Here is a 22765-nt window from a genome sequence, read left to right on the forward strand (position 1 = left end):
GTGAATATCAGTAGGTGTTAGTTACACATTTATAGTTTTTCTCAATTTGTTTTCAATACTTTGTTGGCTTCTTTGACTTGTATATTTTTGTAACTACTTTTCAGTGTTCCTCTTAGGTATCAAATATCTTCACTTGTGCATTTGTTTGATTTATTATTTTTTCTCAGTGACTTGTGGATTATGGATTCAGTAAAATCAGAAGATAGAAAAAAACTCTCCTATTAAAACAGAGGCCATAATATGTATAAAACATAATCAGTATAGGACTTTTCTTGATTGTATTTAAAAACAATGTTATGTTAGTACAATTAATTACCACAAACACCACTGACTATACAGCCTACAATAATGTTCTAACCCCTGTCCAAATGTGAATCCGTCTACATTTCCCGTTTCTATCAAGGAACTTCACGCTGTCCCAAGTAAAGCCTGGGATGAAGGAAAGCTACGTGTAAATCTTGTCAGGTGAGTGGAATGGATGGTGGGTTGGTTGCTGAATACTTCAAACTTCGGAATGCTTTTGGAATCAAAGAAAAAATTAGATGCATTTCTNAATACTCTCTGTGCTTTACATATTATTGTAGCATAAGATATAATTGGTGCTAAGCCCTTGGAAAAAAACTCTCAAAAGCATGGCTAGGTTAAGACTGTGTTATGGTTTCTCAGTCTTACTTTTTGGAATCTCTTTGCCTTAGGCCATGGCTATGTTAAGTATTTATACATTACTAGACATGGAGAAAGTGGTGAGAAACCTATATAATATATTATAGGATCTCAGAAAGGGCAGAAATTAGTTCAGTTTATGATTATGAGTGATATTTTGTTATTTTTCTTGAATTTTCTTCTTTGTATTTTTTCTTTATATTTGAATTTCTGACAGTGTGATTTCTCAAAGAATAAGAATGTTAACATAACATTAAACTCTGCTTTGTTTACATATAAAAATGCTGTAGCCTTTGTGTTTATTATTCTCATTTGATGAAATTCACTACCTTGCTCTTCTTTACATGATTTCCTACATATTCTACTGATTACAGAGAGAAATATCCATATATAAGTGGATCAAAGCATGGATTTAAAAGAGCAAAAAGAAAGAAGAAGTGATTTACTGGCTCAGACACCCTATTTAACATTTCAGGATCAAACCAGTACCAAATTCCCAGGACATAGTAGGGAGTCCAGCAGACAGTAAAGGAGGTAGCAAATGCAACTGTCATCTTTAGGGTCCTCAGCCGAGCTCTTGGTATATTGTTCTTAGACTGATTCAGTTGTAATTCTGTTAGATAGAGAAAAAAGTAGGTGTTTAAAGGCCAATTTTATTACAAAACTAAAATGGACAATAAAGGAAGAGAGAATTACTAATTCAAACTAATTATTGGAATAAGAACAATTTCCCAATATTTTTAATAATGATAATTTGTTTGAAAGGGATGTTAATGCTCCAGGTTTTCCACTGTGTTATGTCACATAATGAAGAGAAACGGTTAAAGATGACAGTGCTTTTAAAGATAAGTTTCCACCAAACTAATTTGGATTTGAAATGTGGAGGTACTCAAACTCTTAAAATATAAATTAACAAAAAAACTATAGTAAAGTTGAGCTGAATTGAATTATCTGTTAACACAGAACGATACTTACTGAGTTTCTCTGACGGTAAGGATGCTGAGGATCATGCATGGGTGAAAGAGTATTGTCCAAAATTGTCTTTCTCAACCATGCTCTATGATATTCAGAATAGTTTCACTTTTCATACCAATAGATTGCTTAAAGTTCACAGATGTGTGTGTGTCTGTGTGTCTGTGTCTGTGTCTGTGTGCGTGCATAGTGTATGTGTGGTGTGCATGTGTGTGTGTGGTGTGTATGGTGTCTGTGTGTGTGGTATACGTGTGCTTACTGTGTGGCGTATGTGTGGTGTGTGTATGTTTTGTGTGGTGTGTGTGTGATGTGTGTGGTGTCTGTCTGTGTATGTGTATCATGTGTGTAGTGTACGTGTGGAGTTTGAGTGTGGAAATTCACTAGAGTTTAAGGGAAGTGCTGACTCTAACAGGCTGCTCGCATGAATTTTAGCACTTAACTAACTGCAGTTGTAAAGTACTCAAAATCTTTTCTTCTACTTCATAATCCAGAACTGCTATTTTAAAGTAAAAATTACCCTCTAGGTGCTATGTTATTTTTAGAGAAATAGATCATACTATTAAGCAGTAGCCATTTTGCAACTTCTTGTTCATTAATCACAAAACAGTGGAAATTGGAAGAAAACATTTATATGTGTGATGTTTTAATTATAAAATCAATTTTTAACTAGAAATGTTAAAATCAGGAATTTATTGAGTACAGATTGGTTATAGATTTTTGTCATACAAATGTAATTACCATTTACTCTGTACCTTGCTATGGACCTTGTTCTTTCATACATTATTTCACTTAGTCTTCAATATATGTAAACTTAATGCCATTAAGTCCTAAAGCAATCAATAGGAATAAACACTTTTAAAAAAGCATCTTGGCTTAGCACAGGGGCTGAATTTGAAAAAAAATATTGAACCTCCTATAACATACTGTATTTCTACCTCTTTTGAAATACCATCGCATTTCATTATTGGTTTACTGTTTTACTGTCTTTTCTGCTAGACGGTAGCCTCCAGGAAAGTGGAATTGTTTACTGGGCTGTTTTATTCATCATGGTATCCACATCTATCACCATTTCTAGCAATATTAAGTAGTTAAGACATATTGGTTGAATAAATAAAAGATTAAATAGCTAAATCTATGTTATAATATTTAACTATTATTCTTTGCCTCTGCTGTTGTGTTTTTCTGCTTCTGCCTAGCTCACATTGCTTCAGATTCAGCCTTATTTAGGATTTATCTTCTTAGTCCCCATGTGCCCTTCTTAGATATCCTGTATAGAACTTAATTTCTCTAGGATAAGATTTTGAGGGCAAATTGCTTTTGCAGTATACTTTTTAAGAAGTATCAGATACAATTTTTTGATGGGAACTGTCCAAGTTTCTATTACAGAGCATCACCATAATTATTTCCCTTAGAAAACACCTGCTGAGAGTAATCACGCTACAGTAACTAAGATGATTTTCCAGTTAAGTTGTACCAGGTATAACTTATTTATCTTGATACTGATAACATGTCTTTTGGATGTTATGATGACATAGCCATGTTTACTTTGCAAATTCATAAATTTTAGTTTTTGTGAATGCACCAGATTACTGAAGCAAAAAAGGCACAACCACAGCTGTGATGATTCCGATAAAAGAGTCAATTACAACAGTATTTCACACACCAACACACGCACACATGCATATAAGCCCAGTTATGCTGTGTGGAATAGAGGATTTGAGTATGAAACAGAACAGCTGAATTTTAACGAGTCTCCTGGCTACCATTTAACGAGGTATACTTTGCAATATTCTAGAAATCAGGTGTTTGGTACAGTGTTGTAACGGCCCAGCAGGAGCAATTTGCCAATGCTTATACTGGTAAAATGAAGTAATTGTTCTTTCGTTCTTAATTTCATGGTACAAATTTAGAGCTTTGGGAGATACCAAATTACCTCATCTGTAAATTAAGAATAGTAACAGTATAATAAAAGTATTACCTCAGTGTGAATAGTAACTGAGTTAATGTATGCAAACTGCTTAGAATAGTGTCTGGCACATAGTGCATGTCACTCTGCTTTGAATATGGCTGTTTGAAACCTGATTGCCCACAATTAACACCAAGTCTAAGGAATACATACTGTGGGGATCTTGATGAAGGACCTGTGTCAGAGTGAAGATGATTTTTGCATTGCAGATTAACATGATGAGAAGAGGGATGATGAAGAGGCAGCTGAAGGTGAAAAAGTTATAAAAGGCCTGATGCCACCATTGTAGAAAACTGCAGTGTGTTACACATTGAGAAAAACCCTCTGTCTGTCCAGAGCTGTCTGCTAAGTGGATCATCCGGAAGATATATAACTGTGTGAGAAAAAGAAAACAATTAAAAGATGGTGTTACTTTCTTTCAAACAGTATTTGCATGTTTTCTTGAAAGTTTCTTCCTTCTGTATTCTCCAGGTCTTCTAACATGTTGTTGCCCAAAGCAATGGCTAATATTATCCCTGATATTATCCTTTTGGTGCTTCAGTGAGAAGTTGTATGTGGATCTTTACCTAAAAAATGTTTGGGTAATGTGAATAGATCTATAGGATTTTGGATTTTTTGGAAACTCTTTCAACCTAGCAGAATGATCACCAACCAAGGATTTAAACATTGTTTGTATTTCAATTTCAGATACAATTATACTGAGTAAACTTTTTGCAAGTGATTTTGTCTATCATAATTGAAGCACCTAAAACTGTATCTAACAGTTAGAATGTGCTCCCAAAATACGTATTTAAATTTCAGTTTTGAAACAGAAAACCCCATTCAAATGGTCAAAGACACGAATAGACCACTCTCAAAAGATAAAACAGTGGCCCTTAAGCATGTGAAAAGATGTTCAACCTCACTTGTGGTAAGAAAAATGACTATTAAGGCTAGAGTGAAACGGCATTTTTCACTATCAAGATTGGCAAAAATTAAAAATAGCAACATAGTCTCATGGCTAAGTTGTAAGAAAATAGAGAATCTCTCACATTGCTAGTAGGAATGCAAATTGGCACAACCACTAGGGAGAAGGATTTGGCAATAGCTAGCATAACTACTTCTGCATTTACCTTTGACCCAGCAATTTGACATCCAAGAATTTATCCTGAAGATACACTCCCACCTCTTTTATATGAAAATACTTAGGCAGAAAATTATTCACTGATGCATTGTTTGTAATTGAAAAAACACCAAAAATAATGGAAATACCAATTCATGGAACAGTAGCTGAAGGAACTGTGGTGGACCACACAACAGAGTACTATACAGCTGCCAAAAAAAAGTAAGGAAAATCTCTATGTATATTTATATGCATGTGCATGTGCATTTATCTTCTAGCTCTGTCTTCAGGGAGCCTAGGAACAATGAAATCCCAGAGGCAATAAGCACATCCCACACTCTCGTACCCAGAACTTGTTTTCTAAATACCATTCTCTACCAAAGGGAACCAGAGGTCATTGGAGAGGTGGGTGAGCCCATGGCTGACAGGCAAACTGCAATATACGCTTGGAACAGTTTGGGCTAAAAAGCCAGGAACTACTAGAGGAATAGCAAAGCATGTCAAAAGGAGCTCTGGAGCCAGCTTTAAAGTACTCCCATTAGTCAAATATGGGACAGTTGAAGCATTGAAAACCAAAACCAAAAATTAAGGGAAAAAAACCCAGTTAAAGGAATAATTAGCTATTGAACAAAGGAAGAATCCATGACTTCAGGCTGATAGAAATTACAAAAGAATGACATCAAATAAATGGGGAGGTGACAAAAGCTCTTTGTTACTGTAGAGAGCCAACTAATAAATGTGTAAAGAATAATGAGAGTAGTGATTACCAAATGGTAATAATAAGTGATTCAGGCAAGAATCATCAATGGATAGGAAAAACATGAATGAAGTTTGAAGAAAGCAAAATATTAACATCATCTTGAAGTATCTACCTGTAAGATAGTTTTTCACCATAAAGAGTGAAAAAACTTTACAGTAGATAATAACCAAATAATTAAATTAACAGTGCCAATAATAGGACCAGTTGATAGCATCTGCTTCCTTATATAATGCATTGAGAGGTACTCACCATCAGTTCTTTGCTATCTTGGATTATAACCTTGGATTTTCTTTTGTTTTTTAATTAGCAATACTTGCACCCCTGATAAACCTCATTGGCTACGATACTGCCGCTGTGCAAAGCTGGATTTTCTTTTGTTAAGAAGAACATTTTGGGACAGTTGCTGAGATATGAATAAGTTATATAGATTAAAATAGCATTTTGTCAGTGTTAATTTCATGATTTTTGATACTTGTACTGTGGGTATGTGCCAGAAAAAAAAGTATTAAAAGAGACATCATATCTGAATTTACTTTTAAATGATTTAGAATAAATGGTTATAGGAGACAAAGCAGATAAGCAAATCTAGTAAAATGTTAATATTTGGAGAAGCTGAGGGAAAGGTATTCCAGAAATCTTTGTATCATTCTTGCAATCTTTCTCTAAGTGTGAAGCTTTTGTTGTTGTTTTTGTTTTTTAAACACAAATTGAATCAACTATTAAAGAAATGTTGCAAAGATAACAGAGCAGTAGGGGGACCCTATGCTTGCCTCATCCATTAAACACAGCCAGATAAGGGGTGCCTGGGTGGCTAAGTTGGTTAAGTGTCTGACTTTGGCTCAGGTCATGATCTCGCAGTTTGTGAGTTCGAGCCCCACATCAGGCTCAGCACTGATGGCTGAGAGCCTGGAGCCTGCTTCGGAATATGTCTCCCTCTCTGTCTGCCCCTACCCCGTTCACACTGTCTCTATCTCTCAAATATAGATAAATATTTAAAAATTAAAAAAAAAACACAGCCAGATAAATATCAAATCATTCTGAACACCCAGGAAATTGGTCTGAGGATTGAAAGACAAGCTGCACATCTGGAGGGAGGAAAATGACCACATAGTGGAAGGTAGGAGCTGCAGAGAGTTGATTTGGGGGAGAAATGAATTATAGGTGCTGTGGAAGGGAGAGAGCCCTGATCACAGAGGGAGGAGAGAGAGAGAAAGCAGCACACAGGGGATCACGCATGCGTGCACACACATACACATACCCACCACTTCCCCCAAACCATTCACTGTGAAAAGGACAGTGGCTGATTATCATAAGATTTTACAAGCAGCGGAGCTCAAAGTCTGAAGTTTTAGAGTCTACACCATTGCTGAGATCATGCCTGGCAGGCTTAGCAATGCTCTTGTGCAGAAGAAGGGTAGGGCTTGGGAGCAGACAGTGTGTTCTGAGGATCCTTTGGGGTGCACTGGGAAAGACATTTCCCCTTATTGGAGTGCATTTGGGAGAGGTGACCTGCCTCTCAGGGCACAAAAGAAACAGTGGGCACCATTGAGAGGTCCCATTAATTAGCATAGCAGCAAGAGGCACCTGCTGAGAGCAGCTAACCTGGAAGCCAGCTTTTGGCTGTGTTTTACCATAAACTCTGAGCCCCTGTGTGGTTGTGTGACTGCTTTTCTGGGACAAACCAGCACCAGCTACAGTGCAATGAGAACTTCCCCTAGAAGATCAGTGCAGGTCCCTAAAATTTGGAGTTTGGAAACCCAGCCGCATTCCTGAGCTAAAACGCAGGAGCACTGTACCAGATAGCTCAGACATAGACAACATAAAGGCAAGATTCTGATGGAAGCCTGGGATACAAGAGTGGAGACTGTCACTCTTCTGTGAGGGCAGAAATGAGGGCAGTTCTTCAGTGAGGAACACAGCACCCCCCAGGGGAGGCTGGAGCTGCTTACATCAAGCACTGCCCCACTGTGCTCTGCAGGTGCATCTCTACTAGGGCAAGTCAGCCTGAGAACCAGTGCAGCAGGCCCCTCTCCCAGAAGAATGGCACAAGCCCCTCACCGCAACTCCCCCCACTGTATGCACCAAGTCTACCGATCATAGGGAAACAGGATCTTGGCTTTTCTAACAAGTAGACCAAAACCAACTAGTTAAAAGTTGCCACAACAGGATAAGTTCCAAACACTCCCCACTGAGGGCAAGAAGAAACTCTGCAAAGGACTGATCTGAGGGAAAGAGCAGACAAAACACCACAGCAGAGTGCACACAGCATACACCAAAAAACTTTCTGAAGCACCAGGCCCTGGACAGTATATGACCTCTTCTTAATATTGCCATTATACCCAGAAGCAGGAAACATAGCAGTGTTTCCTAACAACAGAAGACAGAGAATTAGGCAAATGCCAAAATGGAAAAATTCATCCCAAAAGAAAGAACAAGAAGGGGTCACAGCCAGGGATCTAACCAAAACAGGCTTGAAAAAAGCATAGAAGACCCGAGGGATTCCCCTATTGCAGAGATAAAAGAATTAAAAATCAGTCAAGCCAAAATAAAAGATGTTATGCAGAACTGAGTGGTGTGATGACGACAAGGATGGAAGAAGCTAAGGAAACAATAAGTGCTCATAGAAGATAAAATTATGGAAAATAATGACGTTGAAAAGAAGCAGGGAAAGAAAAATATTGGATTACAAATATAGACTTAAGGAACTCAGTAACTCCAGAAAGCATAATAACATTTGTATCATAGGAGTTCTAGAAGAAGAGAGGGAAAAAGGGGGCAGAAGTTTATTTAGTACATTATAGCTGAAAATTTCCCTAATCTGGGGAAGGAAACAGACGTTGAAATCCAGGAGGCATAGAGGACCCCCATCAAAATCAGCAAAAGGAGGCCAACACTGAAACATACTAGTACACTTTGCAAAATATACAGAAAAGCAAAGAATCCTGAAAGCAGGAAGGGAATAAAGTCCTTAACCTACAAAGGAAAACAAATAAGTTTTACAGCAGATCTTTCCACAGAAACTTGCCAGGCCAGAAGGGAATGGTATGATATCTTCAATGTGCTGAATGGGAAAAATATTTAGCCATGAATGCTTTATCCTACAATACTGTCATTCAGAATAGGAGTGATAAAGAATTCCCCAGATAAACAAAAAATAAGAGTTTGTGACCACTACACCAGCCCTGCGAGAAATATTAAAGGGGACTTTTAAAGTGGGAAAGAAATACCAAAAGCAACAAACATTAGAAAGGAACAGAGAAAATCTCCAGAAACAGTGAATTTACAGGTTACTAAATTCATATCTATCAATGATTACTCTGTAAAATTGACTAAATGCTCCAAAGACATATGGTAACAGAATGGATTAAAAATAAGACCCATCTCTGTGCTGCCTACAAGAGATTCATTTTAGACCTAAAGACACCTGCAGGTTGAAAGTGAATGGATGGAGAACAATTTATCATGCTAATGGACATCAAAAGAAAGCCGGAGTAGCCATACTTATATCAGACAAACTAAATTTTAGAACAAAGAGTGTAACAAGTGATGAATAAGGACACTGTATCATAAGTAAAGAATCTATTCAACAAGATCTAAGAATAAGATCTAAGAATAGATCTATTAAGATCTAAATATTTATGCCCCCAATTTGAAAGCACCAAAAGATATAAATCAATTAATAACAAACATAAAGAAATTCATTGATAATAATACAATAATAGTAGGGGAATTAAACACCCACTGACAGCATGGACAGATCATCTAAGCAGATCAACAAAGAACATTGGCTTTGAATGACATGCTGGACTGTAGGATTACATAGACTTAACAGATATATTCAGAACATTTCACCCTAATGCAGCAGAATATACATCCTTTTGAGTTACATGGAATATTTTACAGAAGAGATCACATACTGGGTCACAAATCAGGTCTTAACAAGTACAAAAAGATGGAGATCACACCAAGCACATTTTAAGACCACAACGCTATGAAACTTGAAGTCAACCACAAGAAAAAATCTGGAAAGACCACAAATACATGGAGATTAAAGAACATCCTACTAAAGAATGAATCGATTAACTAGGAAATTAAAGAAGAAATAAAATAAATATATGGAGAAAAATGAAAATGAAAATATGACAGTCTGAAATTTTTGGGATATAAGTAAAGGTCGTCAAAAGAAAGAAGTATATACCAATACAGGCCTACCTTAAGAAGCAAGAAGAGTCTCAAATACATAAGCTAACCTTACATCTAAAGGAACTAGAAAAGGAACAGCAAATAAAGTCTAAAGCTAGCAGAGGGAGGGACATAATAAAGGTTAGAGCAGAAATAAATGATATGGAAACAAACAAAACAGCAGAACAGATCAATGAAACTAAGAGCTGGTTCTTGGAATAAATTAATAAAATTGATACACCTTCAGCTAGACTTATCAAAAAGAAAAGAGAAAGGACCTAAATAAATAAAATCACAAATGAAAGAGAAAAAAATCACAACCAACACTACAAAAATCAAACAATTATAAGAGAATATTAGGAAAAATGATATGTCAATGAACTGGGCAATCTGAAGAAATGGATAAATTCCCAGAAATATGCAAACTACCAAAACTGAAACAGGAAGGAGGAATAAAAAAATTGAAAAGATTCATAACCAATAAGGAAATTAAATCAGTAATCAAAAAATCTCCCAACAAACAAAAATCCAGGGCCAGAATTCCTAGGAGAAGTCTACAAAAACATTTAAAGAAGAGTTAATACCTATTCTTCTCAAACTGTTCCAAAAAGAGAAGAAGAAATAGAAAGAAACTTACAAGCTCATTCTACAAGGCAAGTATTACATTAATTCCAAAATCAAAGACCCCACCAAACGCCGGTATCTCTGATGAACATGGATGCAAAATTTCTCAACAAGATACTAGCAAATCAAATCCAACAGTACATTAAAGGAATTATTCACTACAATCAAGTGGGATTCATTCCTGAGCTGCAGACGTGATTTAATATTTGCACATCAATCAATGTGATACACACCACATTAATAAAAGAAAGGACAAGAACCATATGATCCTCTCAATAGATGCAGAAAAAGCATTTGACAAAAGACAGCATCCATTCTTCATGAAAACCCTCAACAAAGTAGGAATAAATGAACATATGTCAACATCATAAAAGCCATGTATGAAAAACCCATAGCTATTTTTCCCATCCTCAATGGGAAAAAACAGTGCTTTTCCCTCTACAGATTAATAAGACAGAGATGTCTACTCTCACCAATGTTATTTACGATAGTGCTGTTGTCCTAGCCTCATCAATCAGAAAGAAAAAGACAGTAAAATGAAATAAAAGGTATTCAAATTGGCAAGGAAGAAACCAAACTTTTACTATTCATAGACAACATGCTACTCTATGTAGAAAAACCAGTTTCAGGTATTTTTTTCAAGGCCAAAATAGTATTTTCAAATTAATCCACTAGAGGGCGCACAATGATCATATCATCAAATTTAAAGCTCAGAAACTCAATTCAGCTAATTCTATTTTATAATCCAGATCTTTTTCCACATCACAAAGTAACCATTTAAGTTTTCCATACTTATTTGCAGTTTGACTTTTAAATTTAAAGTTTAGTTTTGAATTTGACCGAACAGATGTTGTGAATCTTTGGAAGGGTTACTTTACAAACAATTTGAGAATCTAGTATTTCCTTAAAGCCTTGGGTACTTCTCTCTTCTCTTCCCAATTATACTTGGACCCACTTGACCTGAGTTTGACTTTCTCTTCTGCACTAGGCGACATTTTCACTGTAATATTTAATCTTTTTTAAGTTAATACGATAAAGCTTTCAATAAAATGACTTTTTTTTTTCTGGTACAAAAAGGTGATTTTATTAAGGCACTGGAACAGGACCTGTGGGCAGAAGAGCTGCTCTGGACCCTGAGGAGAGACTGATTATGACCTTGGGAGTTGGGGGAGGTAAAGTCAAAGGGAAGTTTCCCAAGTGATTTTCATAGGCTAAAGAAGATTCACAGGATCCTGGGGGTCTAGCCACTGTCAGGCTAAGGTTGTTTTTCTCTCTAGCAAAACATTAACTTTAAGACAGTAGGGAGTTCCTGGAGAAAATGTATACTATGCCTGCCTCAAGTATTTGTCAATGGGATGCAGGTTTTACGGAAATTTAATTTGACTTTGAAATAAAGTACTATGATTTGAGCTTCTGGTTATCATCTTCATTTAATAAGTGCTTATTTTTAAAGCAACTCCGTGTTCAAAAACTACACTAGGTGATCTCTGACATAAAAGATGAACCAGATATATCCTGTTATCAGAGAATTTAAAATTTGATAGGGGAGATATAGCATGGTTGTGACACCTGTTATACACACTAGGTAGACCGTGATAAGTGATTAAAGAGTGATATGGTAAAGTTTATGGCAATTCAGAACCTTACTTGCCCATTAATAGTTTAGGCTAAATTCAGTTTATTTTGTGCTCCAAGGTCATGTTCATCTGAATGATTAATATAGGGATCAACTTTACTTTGTGGGTCTTTTTTATTTTTGGGGGGTCTTTGGATTATATTTCTTTAATTTCTTTGTTTCTCCTTTCTTATCCCTGACCTCAGTTCTCACCAGTGTTTGCTTTTTGCCATAACTAAGAGAAGTATGTTTTCCTTCTTTACAGTCATTTGCAGATGCTTCTTGGAGTATTATTTTTAACCCTGAATATACCCCAGACTAATTTCATTATTGCCTAATCTTTTCCAGAGGTAATTATCTTTAATATTATTTTTAAATGTTTATGTATTTTGAGAGAAAAAGAGCATGAGCAAGCAAAGGAGGTGCAGAGAGATGGAGAGAGAGAGAATCCTAAGTAGGCTCCACTGTGTCAGTATAGAGCGCGATGCCAGGCTTGAACCCATGAACAGTGAGATCATGACCTGAGCCAAAACCAAGTGTCAGACACTTAGCCAACTGAGCCATCCAGACATCCCTAAGAGGGAATTATCTTTAGGTGATGTACTTCAGTTTCCTCATCTATAAAAGGGACATGTTAATAGTTTTTACCTCTAGGAGCTGTGAAGACAATTAAATGAGTTAATACTTGCAAAGTATTTCTAATAATGCTCGGCACACAGCACTGTATGAGTTATGNAAATTCAAGGCATACAATTTATAAATGAATATTCATATATATATATTTATTTATATATTTGTAAATGTATACCATATGTTTTTTTCCTTACAGCTCTTAGCATACATTCTGAACTTAAGACTTTCCTACCATTTCTTTCTACATCATCCTACAAGAAAAAACGAAATCAACAACATTGCATAGTGTGATATAGTGTAGTATTTAAAAGCTGTGGGTGTGGAGTTAACTGGATGTAATGACACCCACACTTACTAGAAAGTAATCTTGGGCATTTTATATAACATTCTTAACCTTAGTTTCTTTATGAATAAAAAAAAGATAATAATTGTGTCCAATACATAGGGTTGTTGGGAGCCTTACATGAAATAACGCATGCAAAAGGATTTAGCATATTTCCCCAGCACATATTTTTATGTCTTCAATAACTAACATTTATAATCATCATCGTTACTGTTGTTATTTATGTATTTAGTATGCTATTACTATGTTCCAGTATAGTTCTTGGCATATTGTACATGTGTGATAAGTATTTATTGAACTTAAGCTGCTTGTCAAGTTCAGAAACACATTCCAGACTGTCAAGTGCATTCTGTGTGTCAAGGCAAGCCTCTGCACATCTTCAGGACACATACCTTTTTTTTGTTTTAATGTTTATTTTTGAAGACTCTTTTTTTAATGTTTTATTTATTTCTGAGAGAGAGGGAGACAGCGTGAGCAGGGGAGGGTCAGAGAGAGAGGGAGACACAGAATCTGAAGTAGGCTCCAGGCTCTGAGCTAGCTGTCAGCAGCACAGAGCCCGACTAGGGGCTCAAACCCACAAACCATGATATCATGACCTGAGCCGAAGTCAGATGCTTAACCAACTGAGCCACCCAGGCACCCCTTAAGTGTTTGTTTATTTTTGAGAGAGTGCAGACAGGTGAGGTACAGAGAGGGGAGAACAGAGGATCTTTAGCGGTTCTGTCCCCCCAATGTGGGGCCCACACTCAATGAACTACAAGATCATGACCTGAACTGAACCAGATGCTTAAGGGACTGAGCCCCTCGGGTGCCCCCAGGCCACATATATTTACACCAAAGACTGAAAGGATATCTCATGTATCATGCCTTCTGACCTGAGTTAATGATAGAATTTAAAAGATGTCAGAATGTAATGCTCCATATTAACACAAATAAGCTAGAGTTATGAACTTCTGCAAACAGTCTGCTACTCTAGAGCTCTTGTGGTGGTAGATGGCTGTCATTGGAAACCATGTGATTTGTATTAGATATGGACACATCTAATCCAGGAAATATTTTCTCCTCAACACGCACTTACCAGCCTCACAACACATAGTCTTAAAGCAGATTGCCTTTCAGGTCATGTTTATTCCTTCTCTTTCTTTCCCCTTCCCTTCTTTTTTCTTTTCTCCTTCTTCCCTCCTTGCCTCCCTCATTGTCTTCCTCCTTCCCTCCTTGCCTCCCTCTTCCTTCCTTCCTTCGTTCCTTCGTTCCTTCCTTATTTTACTGTTACAAACGATATATTTAAGACTAGAATTATATGCATTAGCATATGAGCAGGATAACCTGGTGACTAGGGGGTAGATTGGCTGAACTTACTTATTAGTCAGAATGAATGTTATAATTTTGAAAAATAGGAAATAATCTTTATATAAGCAATTCTCTTTACTGTCTCTTAAAGCATCATTTAATTTTCATACTCATATTTCCCTACTATTTTATCTCCTGACTTTTTAAAAATTTTTTATTTAAAAAATTATTTTAAAAAACTTTTAAATTTATTTCAGAGAGACAGAGAGACAGCATGAGCAGGGGAGGGTCAGAGAGAGAGGAAGGTACAGAATCTGAAACAGGCTCCAGGCTCTGAGGTAGCTGTCAGCACAGAGCCCAATGTGGGGCTTGAACCCATGAACCGTGAGATCACGACCTGAGCTGAAGTCGGACGCTTAACCAACTGAGCCATCCAGGAGCCCCTCTCCTGACTTCAAAAATGTTATTATGAACAAGGGAATGAAAACAGGAGGAGAGGGAAAAATGAACATTAACAGTGTCTAAAACACTGCTTATGTTCTCTCTCTCTCAAAATAAATAAACTTAAAAAAATGAAGTGGAATGGAATTGAATATTTTATGAAAAATTTTCCCAGTTATTGGTGTGTGAGGAACAGACAAAGTCCCAATGTAGTATGCATTTCTTTTTTTTTTAATGTTTATTTATTTTTGAGAGAGAGAAAGACAGCGTGAGCAGGTGAGGGACAGAGGGAGAAAGAGAGAGAGAGAGAGAGAGAGAATTGGAAGCAGGCTCCAGGCTCTGAGCTGTCTGTCAGCAGATGTGGGGCTTGAACTCCTGAACTGTAAGATCATGACCTGAGCTGAAGTCAGACACTTAACTGAGCCACCCAGGTGCCCCTGTAGTATCCATTTCTTACTGCCAGAAAGGTTGGCATTACTTTCAAAGGTTTTCTTTGTATGTTCTCTGATACGCAGGGTGGGGGTAGTAACATGGCTGTTACATGCTACACAGAGTAAGGTTTTTCAGGAAACTTTGGCAAAGTGTTTTACAAATGTAATCTGCTACTGAAAGTAAGGATGAATCATGTGTTTTACCAAATAAAATAATACCATCATTTTCTGTGGCCCATATTGACATAAATCTCTTAGGAAGAGTGATGTATTTGAGGTCAGGCTATTGCATCAAAATCCTAAACAATTCAAATTTGATTTCATAATTTCTTTTTACTACATCAAGATAGATAATTATTTGACACTATCTTTCTATTATTGCTGTGACATACTTAGATGATGATAATTGAATTAATAAATCAATATTTTTATTATAGCCTCTGGGACTGTGCTTTAGAGAAGACTGAAGTTGTTCATTTGCATTCAGTTATTATCACAAATTGACCTATTTCTACTTCTTCAGACTTTCATCAGTATCCTAACTTACCAACTACTTTCCAAATGACTATACTTATACAAAGACCTTATATTGGTATTATTATGGCCTAAAGCAAATGTTATCAGCTCTTTTCACAGCCTGCCTTCCCTCCCCATTCAAACAGAGAAACAAACAGCCACTCTTTTTCTCAACCTACCTGTCTATTTCAGTGGTTTTACTGTTAAAACTCCTTGGCTAAAAACATTAGAGCTTTAGTTTATACCTCTCTCTTTATCAACTCCCTAAATCCAATTTGTTGCCAAGCTTTGTTTTTTGTTTGAAATGTCCCTCTTAAAATCAGTGCTCTCTGTGGCGCCTGGGTAGCTCAGTTGGTTAAGCATCCAACTTCGACCCAGGTCACGATCTCACAGATCAGAGCCCAGAGCCTGCTTCAGATTCTGTGTGTATCTCTCTCTCCCTCTGCCCCTCCCCTGCTTCCACTCTGTCTCTGTCTCTCTCAAACATAAATAAAACATTAAAAAAAAAATCAGTGCTCTCTGAGGCCACCATAGCCACCAATGTAATCATTTCATTGCCAGAAAATCCTGAAAAGGTTTCTCTGTTTCTTGCAATTATTTGGCTCTATGGAAATTTTCTTAAAATATTTTTGTTAAAAAATCATTTTATTTCTTGCATTGGACTCACAAAGGATGGATGGCTCCCACATTAATTTCAGAATTCCCCCTCGCTCTCTATGTCTTCTATAATATAGGTCCATTATAGCCTTCACTCATTGATTTATTTAGCCAAATTTTTTTTTTAAGGAAAAGGTGAAAGATTTCTTTGCTCTGAAGAGAAATTAGATCATCTGAACACTTACAATCTATGTTTTTGCTAGTTGTCCTATTATGTACAGTGAATGTTAGTGAAAGTTGAACACAACATAGTCTCCACCATTTAAGAGTGTATTCCTTAATGACAAAGACAAGCAAATGCATAATCGTGATGTTTTATGACAGAGTGCACTGGGCAGTGGAAGACAAGGGAGCAACCACCAAATGTGAGATCCTGGTGGTGTCACCTCTCAATCTGTCACTTCAGCTAGACAAGTCTTCTCTGAAAATTAATCACACATTTCAACCTTTGCTGAAAAATACATGTGATCCCTGACTGATTTTTCCCTCCAAATACCATTCACTTGAAAAAACTCAGCTTATCCTACTTTTTTCTTAAATACTTCCTTCACCATTTCAACTCTTACTCATCTCTGCTCCCTATAATTGTACTAGGTTTTTAAAAATGCTTAGTATATAGTTGTATTAGTTTTATAAAAGTTTTGTCACCACAACCGAATTGTATTTTATTGGAGAGCTGTTTCTTTCAAACCATCAGTATCATGCTCCGTGTGAAGAATCTAACTTGTTTATTTTTCCCAAGAAAAACAGTAAATAGGCAACATAATCTTACTTTAAAGAAACAAAATGGAAAACTTCAGCCATAAGACTTAGCTAAATAATCTCATTTCGGGAGGCATATCTACTAAACCTATTCTTGTGTATTCAGTCACTGTGAGAATTGTCATATGCTTTTCTCCAGCAAAGTCAAAGCATTGTAATTTTTCCCATTTCTCCTGCCATAAAACACACCCTAATTAAATTGATCTAATATCCAAGAAATATTAGTTAAGTGAGGAATTGGTGAGAACATTTGGTGACCCAACTTTCTAGTGGTTTACTGTATTTAGTGAGTTCTGCATGGCAGGATTTCTCTTGTTGTTGTTGTTGTTTGTCTCTTCTTTTTGTTTTTTAAATCACCTGGCCTGTTTAGAATGTCTAGATAAATTCCCTTTGGAGTAGCAAAGTTTTGGAACATCCTGGTTAACCTTGATGCCACTTCTTAACACATCCTTGTACCCTGGGTTCGTCATCATACGATACATTTACAGCATAGAGACAACTTATTCATCTGTTATTAGAGGATCTTTGCTATTTGTAAGACTGGGTCCTTTTCTTCAGAGATATGACTGCTGAAAAAAGGCAGATTCCACAGGCCACTTAACCAGTTTGCTTCTGATGAGGGCAATCTGGTGCGATATCTGCCTGTACTTCATTTTGCTAACAGCCTCTTATAGTCTAAACTTCTAGAAAAGCTCAAGTCAATCTCAGAGAAATAATTCAAATTTCAGAAGTTCGGGTTTTCCCACTTTTCCTCTTTTTTCAGTGCCACCCAGCTGCAAACTCCAGAACGACATACTAGTTGAGAATAGTTTTAAGTTGCGACAGAAACAGATTAGTTTCCACTTAAGAAATCCCAAGTAAGACCATTATAAATACTTTCTACCTATGTAAATGTCATAGTTCCTAAATATTCTCTCCATTTACCGTATCAACCAGAGCAAAAAGAGAACTAGAGGAAAGAATAAGATGGGGACGAGGTCAAATTGGACAATAGCCACATTTTTTGAGGAGCATTTACCATGTACCAGAGATGATGCTAGACACCTTAATACATTGTTCTTTTTATTTTCACAAAAGTTCCATAACACAGGCATTACCTCCACTTTATAAATGAAGGAACTGAACCCCAGAGAAGCTACAAAAAATTGCCCAAGGTAACAGAGCCAGGATTAAACTGCACTCTCAAAATTCCAGAGTCCAAACTCCTAAAGATAATACAATATTGCTTTTGACATACAATCATACATTACCCAAGGTTAGACAGGAAATCTGTGATTGCCATATCCTAACAGGTTCATGATAATGGTTTACCTGTGGTCCAGCAAGGATGCTACTGAGGAGCCAGGCCAAGCCAATCATGGACTGCCCGAGCTTGCCATTGGTCTTCACAGCTAGAGGCCTCGTGATGGCCAGGAAGCGGTCCAGGCTGATCACTACCATCATGAAGGCTGGGGCATACATGGAGAAAAGCTTCAGATAGCTGAGGACTTTGCAGAGGAGCTCTCCAGCGTACCACTGGACTGTAATGTTCCACATCCCATCTAGTGGCATGACAATCAGAGTCTCCAACAGGTTGGCTAAGGTGAGATGTTTTAAAAGCATCTTCATTCTTGAGAGCTTTTTTCCTTTCTCTTTCTTCTGAGTCCACTTCTGAAGTTTCAACAAGAAAGAAGCATTAAAAGTTGTAGATAGTAGAAAAAGGAAGAAGGTAACTGTCACTCGGATCTTTCCAGATAAGGTCAGGGTGGGGAGGTTGCCCTGCATCAGTGGGATACTGTTGTTTATGGCTGAGCAGTGATTCTGATTCTGTTCAGGAGAGGCACTTGCCATACCTCCTGACTGATAGAGCTTCAAGCCCTGTGTTTCTGGCACTTCTGACGTTTTATCGTAACCTAGTCCAAAGCCCCGTTTTATTTCTGCCTCCTTTAGATGGAAATGTCACAGGTGTAGATTTATGTCAAATTTTGTCCCTGAGCTGCCTTATATTGAATGTAAAAGATCAAGGTGAACTTGTTTTGTGGGCTAGTAATCCAACAGAGTGCTAAAACAGAACATGTCAAACACATTGTGAGGGCCAAATGTAACCGTAGTACCTCAGCAGATGGCCTGGTTTTCACAACATTTTTCCTAAGTAGAGAAGGACACTTGAAGCTTAATTTTGAATTTAAAATCCACTCATGCTATTATGCACACAACTTTAATAAGGAGATTCCCTTAAAACTATTAAGTGTTATTATTCTGTCCAAGAGATATAAAATTAAAATGAAAAATACTCCAAAAGAACTAGGCCCAGTTGAAATCTGTTGTTTTAAGAAATTAATTCATTTCTCAAAAGCATTGGTTTTCTTTTCAATCACATGCTGCTGTACATTGAAACACTAGACAACATATTTATGTTCATTTAAAACCATCCTCCACAAAATGTCAACTTAATATGTTAACAGAATTAATTTGATCTAATAGAAATTAGCCTGCATTCAAATTTATCTATCAGTCTTAATGGTCAGACTGTCCATACTTAGGTTGGAGTAAAAGTGATTAATTTTTAAAATTATTGCCTTGATTTTATTATTGTTTAAATACTATACTTTCCATTATTGCATATTATTCATAGGGTAGCTAATATTGGAGAGAGTACTATATAAATGCTGTAATCACATTTATATATTTATATACAATATGAATATTCACTTAAATTCCTTTATATGTTATCTGATCATTTCAAATTGGGGCCACTTCAAAACTTTCTCTGTGTTGCTGCTTTACCTTTCATGGTGAGTGCTTGATGATGTTATTTACCAATACTGATATAACTTACACTAGAATTATTAAATCACTAGGTTGATTCAACTTATATCAACCAGTTTGCTTTTGTGGCAGCTAAAGCAGGAATGTTAAGCGTGCAGGTGAGTCTTTTGACTTAGACGGTCCATTCTTGTAGGTTCATTTATTTGTTTTTTTCTGTCTTATATTTGTTTATTTAATAAGTAGTAGCTATATATGCTCTTAGCCTTTGCTGGTGATAAAACATGCACGTGGCAGCATCCGGGCCCTGAAGGAGCATGTTTGCTACTACAGAAGAATAGATAAGAGTATTGGATATGTCTTAGGTGCCTCCTCCAACTCCCTTTGCGCTGTCTGCCTTCAGGATCTGGACGGACTTCAAACAGTTGTGTACCTGGGCTCCCTCTTGGCTGTCACCACATGGCCAAATTACTGGCTTTCTCTCACTATTTCTAACCTTAAATGAAATATTATAGTGCAGGGCATGGAATCTGGCTTCCTAAGTGGTTTTCTGAAGGGACTGGAAATATTTTCTGATGGAGTATTTTGGTTCTGAAATGGACCCTTTCAGAATAATTAGTGAGAGTAATAGATGAGTCAGGAGTTATGAGAAGTACACCTTTTAGAAAAACATGCCACATGTATTTTTTTTTTTAATAGTTTATTGTCAAATTAGTTTCCACATAACACAAAAATATGGAACGCTTCACGAATTTGCGTGTCATCCTTGCGCAGGGGCCATGCTAATCTTCTCTGTATCGTTCCAATTTTAGTATATGTGCTGCCGAAGCGAGCACCACATGTATTTTTAAACACAAAAGGAGCATAAATATAGACTTGACTCTCATTGTCTGTGGTAGTTCTATCAAGTTGCCACAAGAACGGTCATACCCGCAAGGTTAACGCTTTTCACACCAGGTAGCCTTTTGAACTGTGCAAGTCAGTTACCGTAAGTTTTTTGGCTTTCACTGTCACAGCAATGCTGTCTCGCATATTTTTAATGCCTTTTTAAAGTTTATTTATTTTGAAAAAGAGAGAGCATGAGTGGAGTAGGTGCAGAGAGAGAGGGAGAAAGAATTCTAAGCAGGCTCTGCATTGTCAGTGCAGAGCCTGACATAGGGCTTGAACTCAAGAACAGTGATTTGTGATTGCCTATAAATAAAAATCAATAAATAAAACCAAAAAGTTAAAGAAAAACAAAAATTCCCACTAGAACTTCCAAACGAATTAAACTGTACTACAAACATAAATGTATATAACATTAAAAGAATAGTATTTTAACCCAGAACTTCACAATAGATTGAAAGAAATACTATTTGTTGAGTCTTGAGCTGTTGAGAGTTTAAGGGAGATACTGAAATTATATTTATATAGAATATTAAAGAAAAGGATTTTTTTTACACCTGAGATTTATGACCATAAAGGTTGTACCTATTATATTAGCTATATTAGGTTCATTATAAGAGTTTAGTTACCTGAAGAACTCAAAAGGCTTTGCATATACATCATGTCAGTTAATCTGAGCAGGGTCATATGTTTGAAACAAAACAAAACAAGGTAATCACTGGACAGATTTTACAAACCGGAAAAGCTATTATATGTGGGCCAGAAACAAAAAGAAGAAAGGAAAAATGTTCATGGTAAAAGCTGATTACACTGACGCATATCTTGCCCTTTGTGTCTCATTTAGGGAAAGAAAAACTGGAGCATGAATGCTTTATTATTAATTTCTTCCTTTCCTTTCCTTTCCTTTCCTTTCCTTTCCTTTCCTTTCCTGTCTCTTTCTTTTCCCACATTCATCTTGGTTGTAACTTCTTCCAAACTGTATCTATTCATTAAAGTAAGAAAGAGAGCAAAGAAAAACAACAAAGGATAGGAGTAAGGAAGGGAAAGGGAATTTAAGAGACAGGCAAAAAAGTGATTGTGGGATGGGGAGGACGTTCTCGGCAGCTGGAGCAGTCAGGCTTAAATACAACGTTAGAAGCATCACTGTGCCTGCACAAGTGTGTGTGAGTGTGACGAAAGATGAGGCAGCTGTCAGATCAGGACAGTAGTTTCTCTTATCTACAAGGAATATGTTCTAAGACCCCCCCAGGGACCTCCTGAAACTGAGGATAGTACCAAACCCTCTATATTACTCTGTTGTACCTATACACACATACTTATGATAAAGTATAATTTATAAATTAGGCACAGTAAGAAATTCACAACAATAACTAGTAAAATAGGGCAACTATAATAATATACTGTATTAAAAGTTATGTGAAGGTGGTCTATCAAAATACCTTATTGTACTGTACTCAGCTTTCTTCTAGTGATGATATGAGATGATAAAATGCTTATGTTATGAGATGAAATGAGTGAATGACTAGGGATCATGACGTCGTGTTAGGCTACAATTGACCTTCTGTTATCTGTGTCCAGACTATATTTGATCTGGGGTAACTGGAGCCATGGAAAGTAAAATTACGGATAAGGGGGCACTACCATACATGCTAAAGACTTTGGGCTTTCCCTATAAATAGTGCCTTGAACGATGGAGTGGTATGGTATAGATATGGCAGATTCATACTTAGAAAAGTCATTGTGTCACATACAGATAGTGCTTTGAAGGCATTTGGGAATTGTGGGTGGATCAAATTTGAGGCAGTTCATCTATTTAGAAAGTCTTTGTTACCAACACAACATGCAAAATATGGTGTTAGCATAAAATGGAGAGAGATAAATTTTAAATTTTATGTGTATAGAAAGTACAGTTAATAGGACTTGATTGGTTAGTTCTTATTTTTGAGAGACTGGATGGAATAAAGAATTAGTCCTTAATTTCCAACTTTGAAAAAATGAGTTGAATGGGCTGTTTATTAAAACTAGGAATAGTGGAAGGAGAGCAGTTTTAGATGTATGGAGTTTGAGATGCCTGTAAATTAGCCCAAAGGAAATTTTTAGTAGGGTACTTGGCTATTCAGGTGGGAAGCTCAAGACATACATCCTGGCTAAAGATATAAATTAGCAGGATATATTTGT

General features: G+C 36.7%; 1 protein-coding gene and 1 non-coding gene across 3 annotated transcripts; both read right to left on the reverse strand.

Moving 5' to 3' along the window:
• Positions 1–1031: 1031 nt before the first annotated feature.
• On the reverse strand, positions 1032–18787 carry GNRHR (gonadotropin releasing hormone receptor). 2 transcript variants are annotated; one of them, XM_077750922.1, is made up of 3 exons: positions 18269–18787; positions 3755–3974; positions 1032–1276 (listed from the first exon to the last, which is right to left on the reverse strand). In XM_077750922.1, exons 1-3 carry the CDS (start codon positions 18785–18787, stop codon positions 1032–1034), a joined length of 984 nt encoding a protein of 327 aa, XP_077607048.1. The 2 variants fall into 2 exon arrangements, with proteins under 2 accessions (XP_077607048.1, XP_077607053.1); XM_077750927.1 differs by having other exon boundaries at positions 1255–1276; positions 3755–3846.
• A 1644-nt stretch (positions 18788–20431) lies between these two features.
• LOC144221082 (U6 spliceosomal RNA) lies at positions 20432–20538 on the reverse strand. Its single transcript, XR_013331956.1, has one exon. It is a non-coding gene; the product is annotated as a U6 spliceosomal RNA (small nuclear RNA).
• Between the last annotated feature and the right edge of the window lie 2227 nt (positions 20539–22765).

Source organism: Crocuta crocuta, unplaced genomic scaffold, assembly GCF_008692635.1.
Source record: "Crocuta crocuta isolate KB4526 unplaced genomic scaffold, BGI_CrCroc_1.0 scaffold1, whole genome shotgun sequence".
NCBI classification, from domain to species: Eukaryota; Metazoa; Chordata; class Mammalia; order Carnivora; family Hyaenidae; genus Crocuta; species Crocuta crocuta.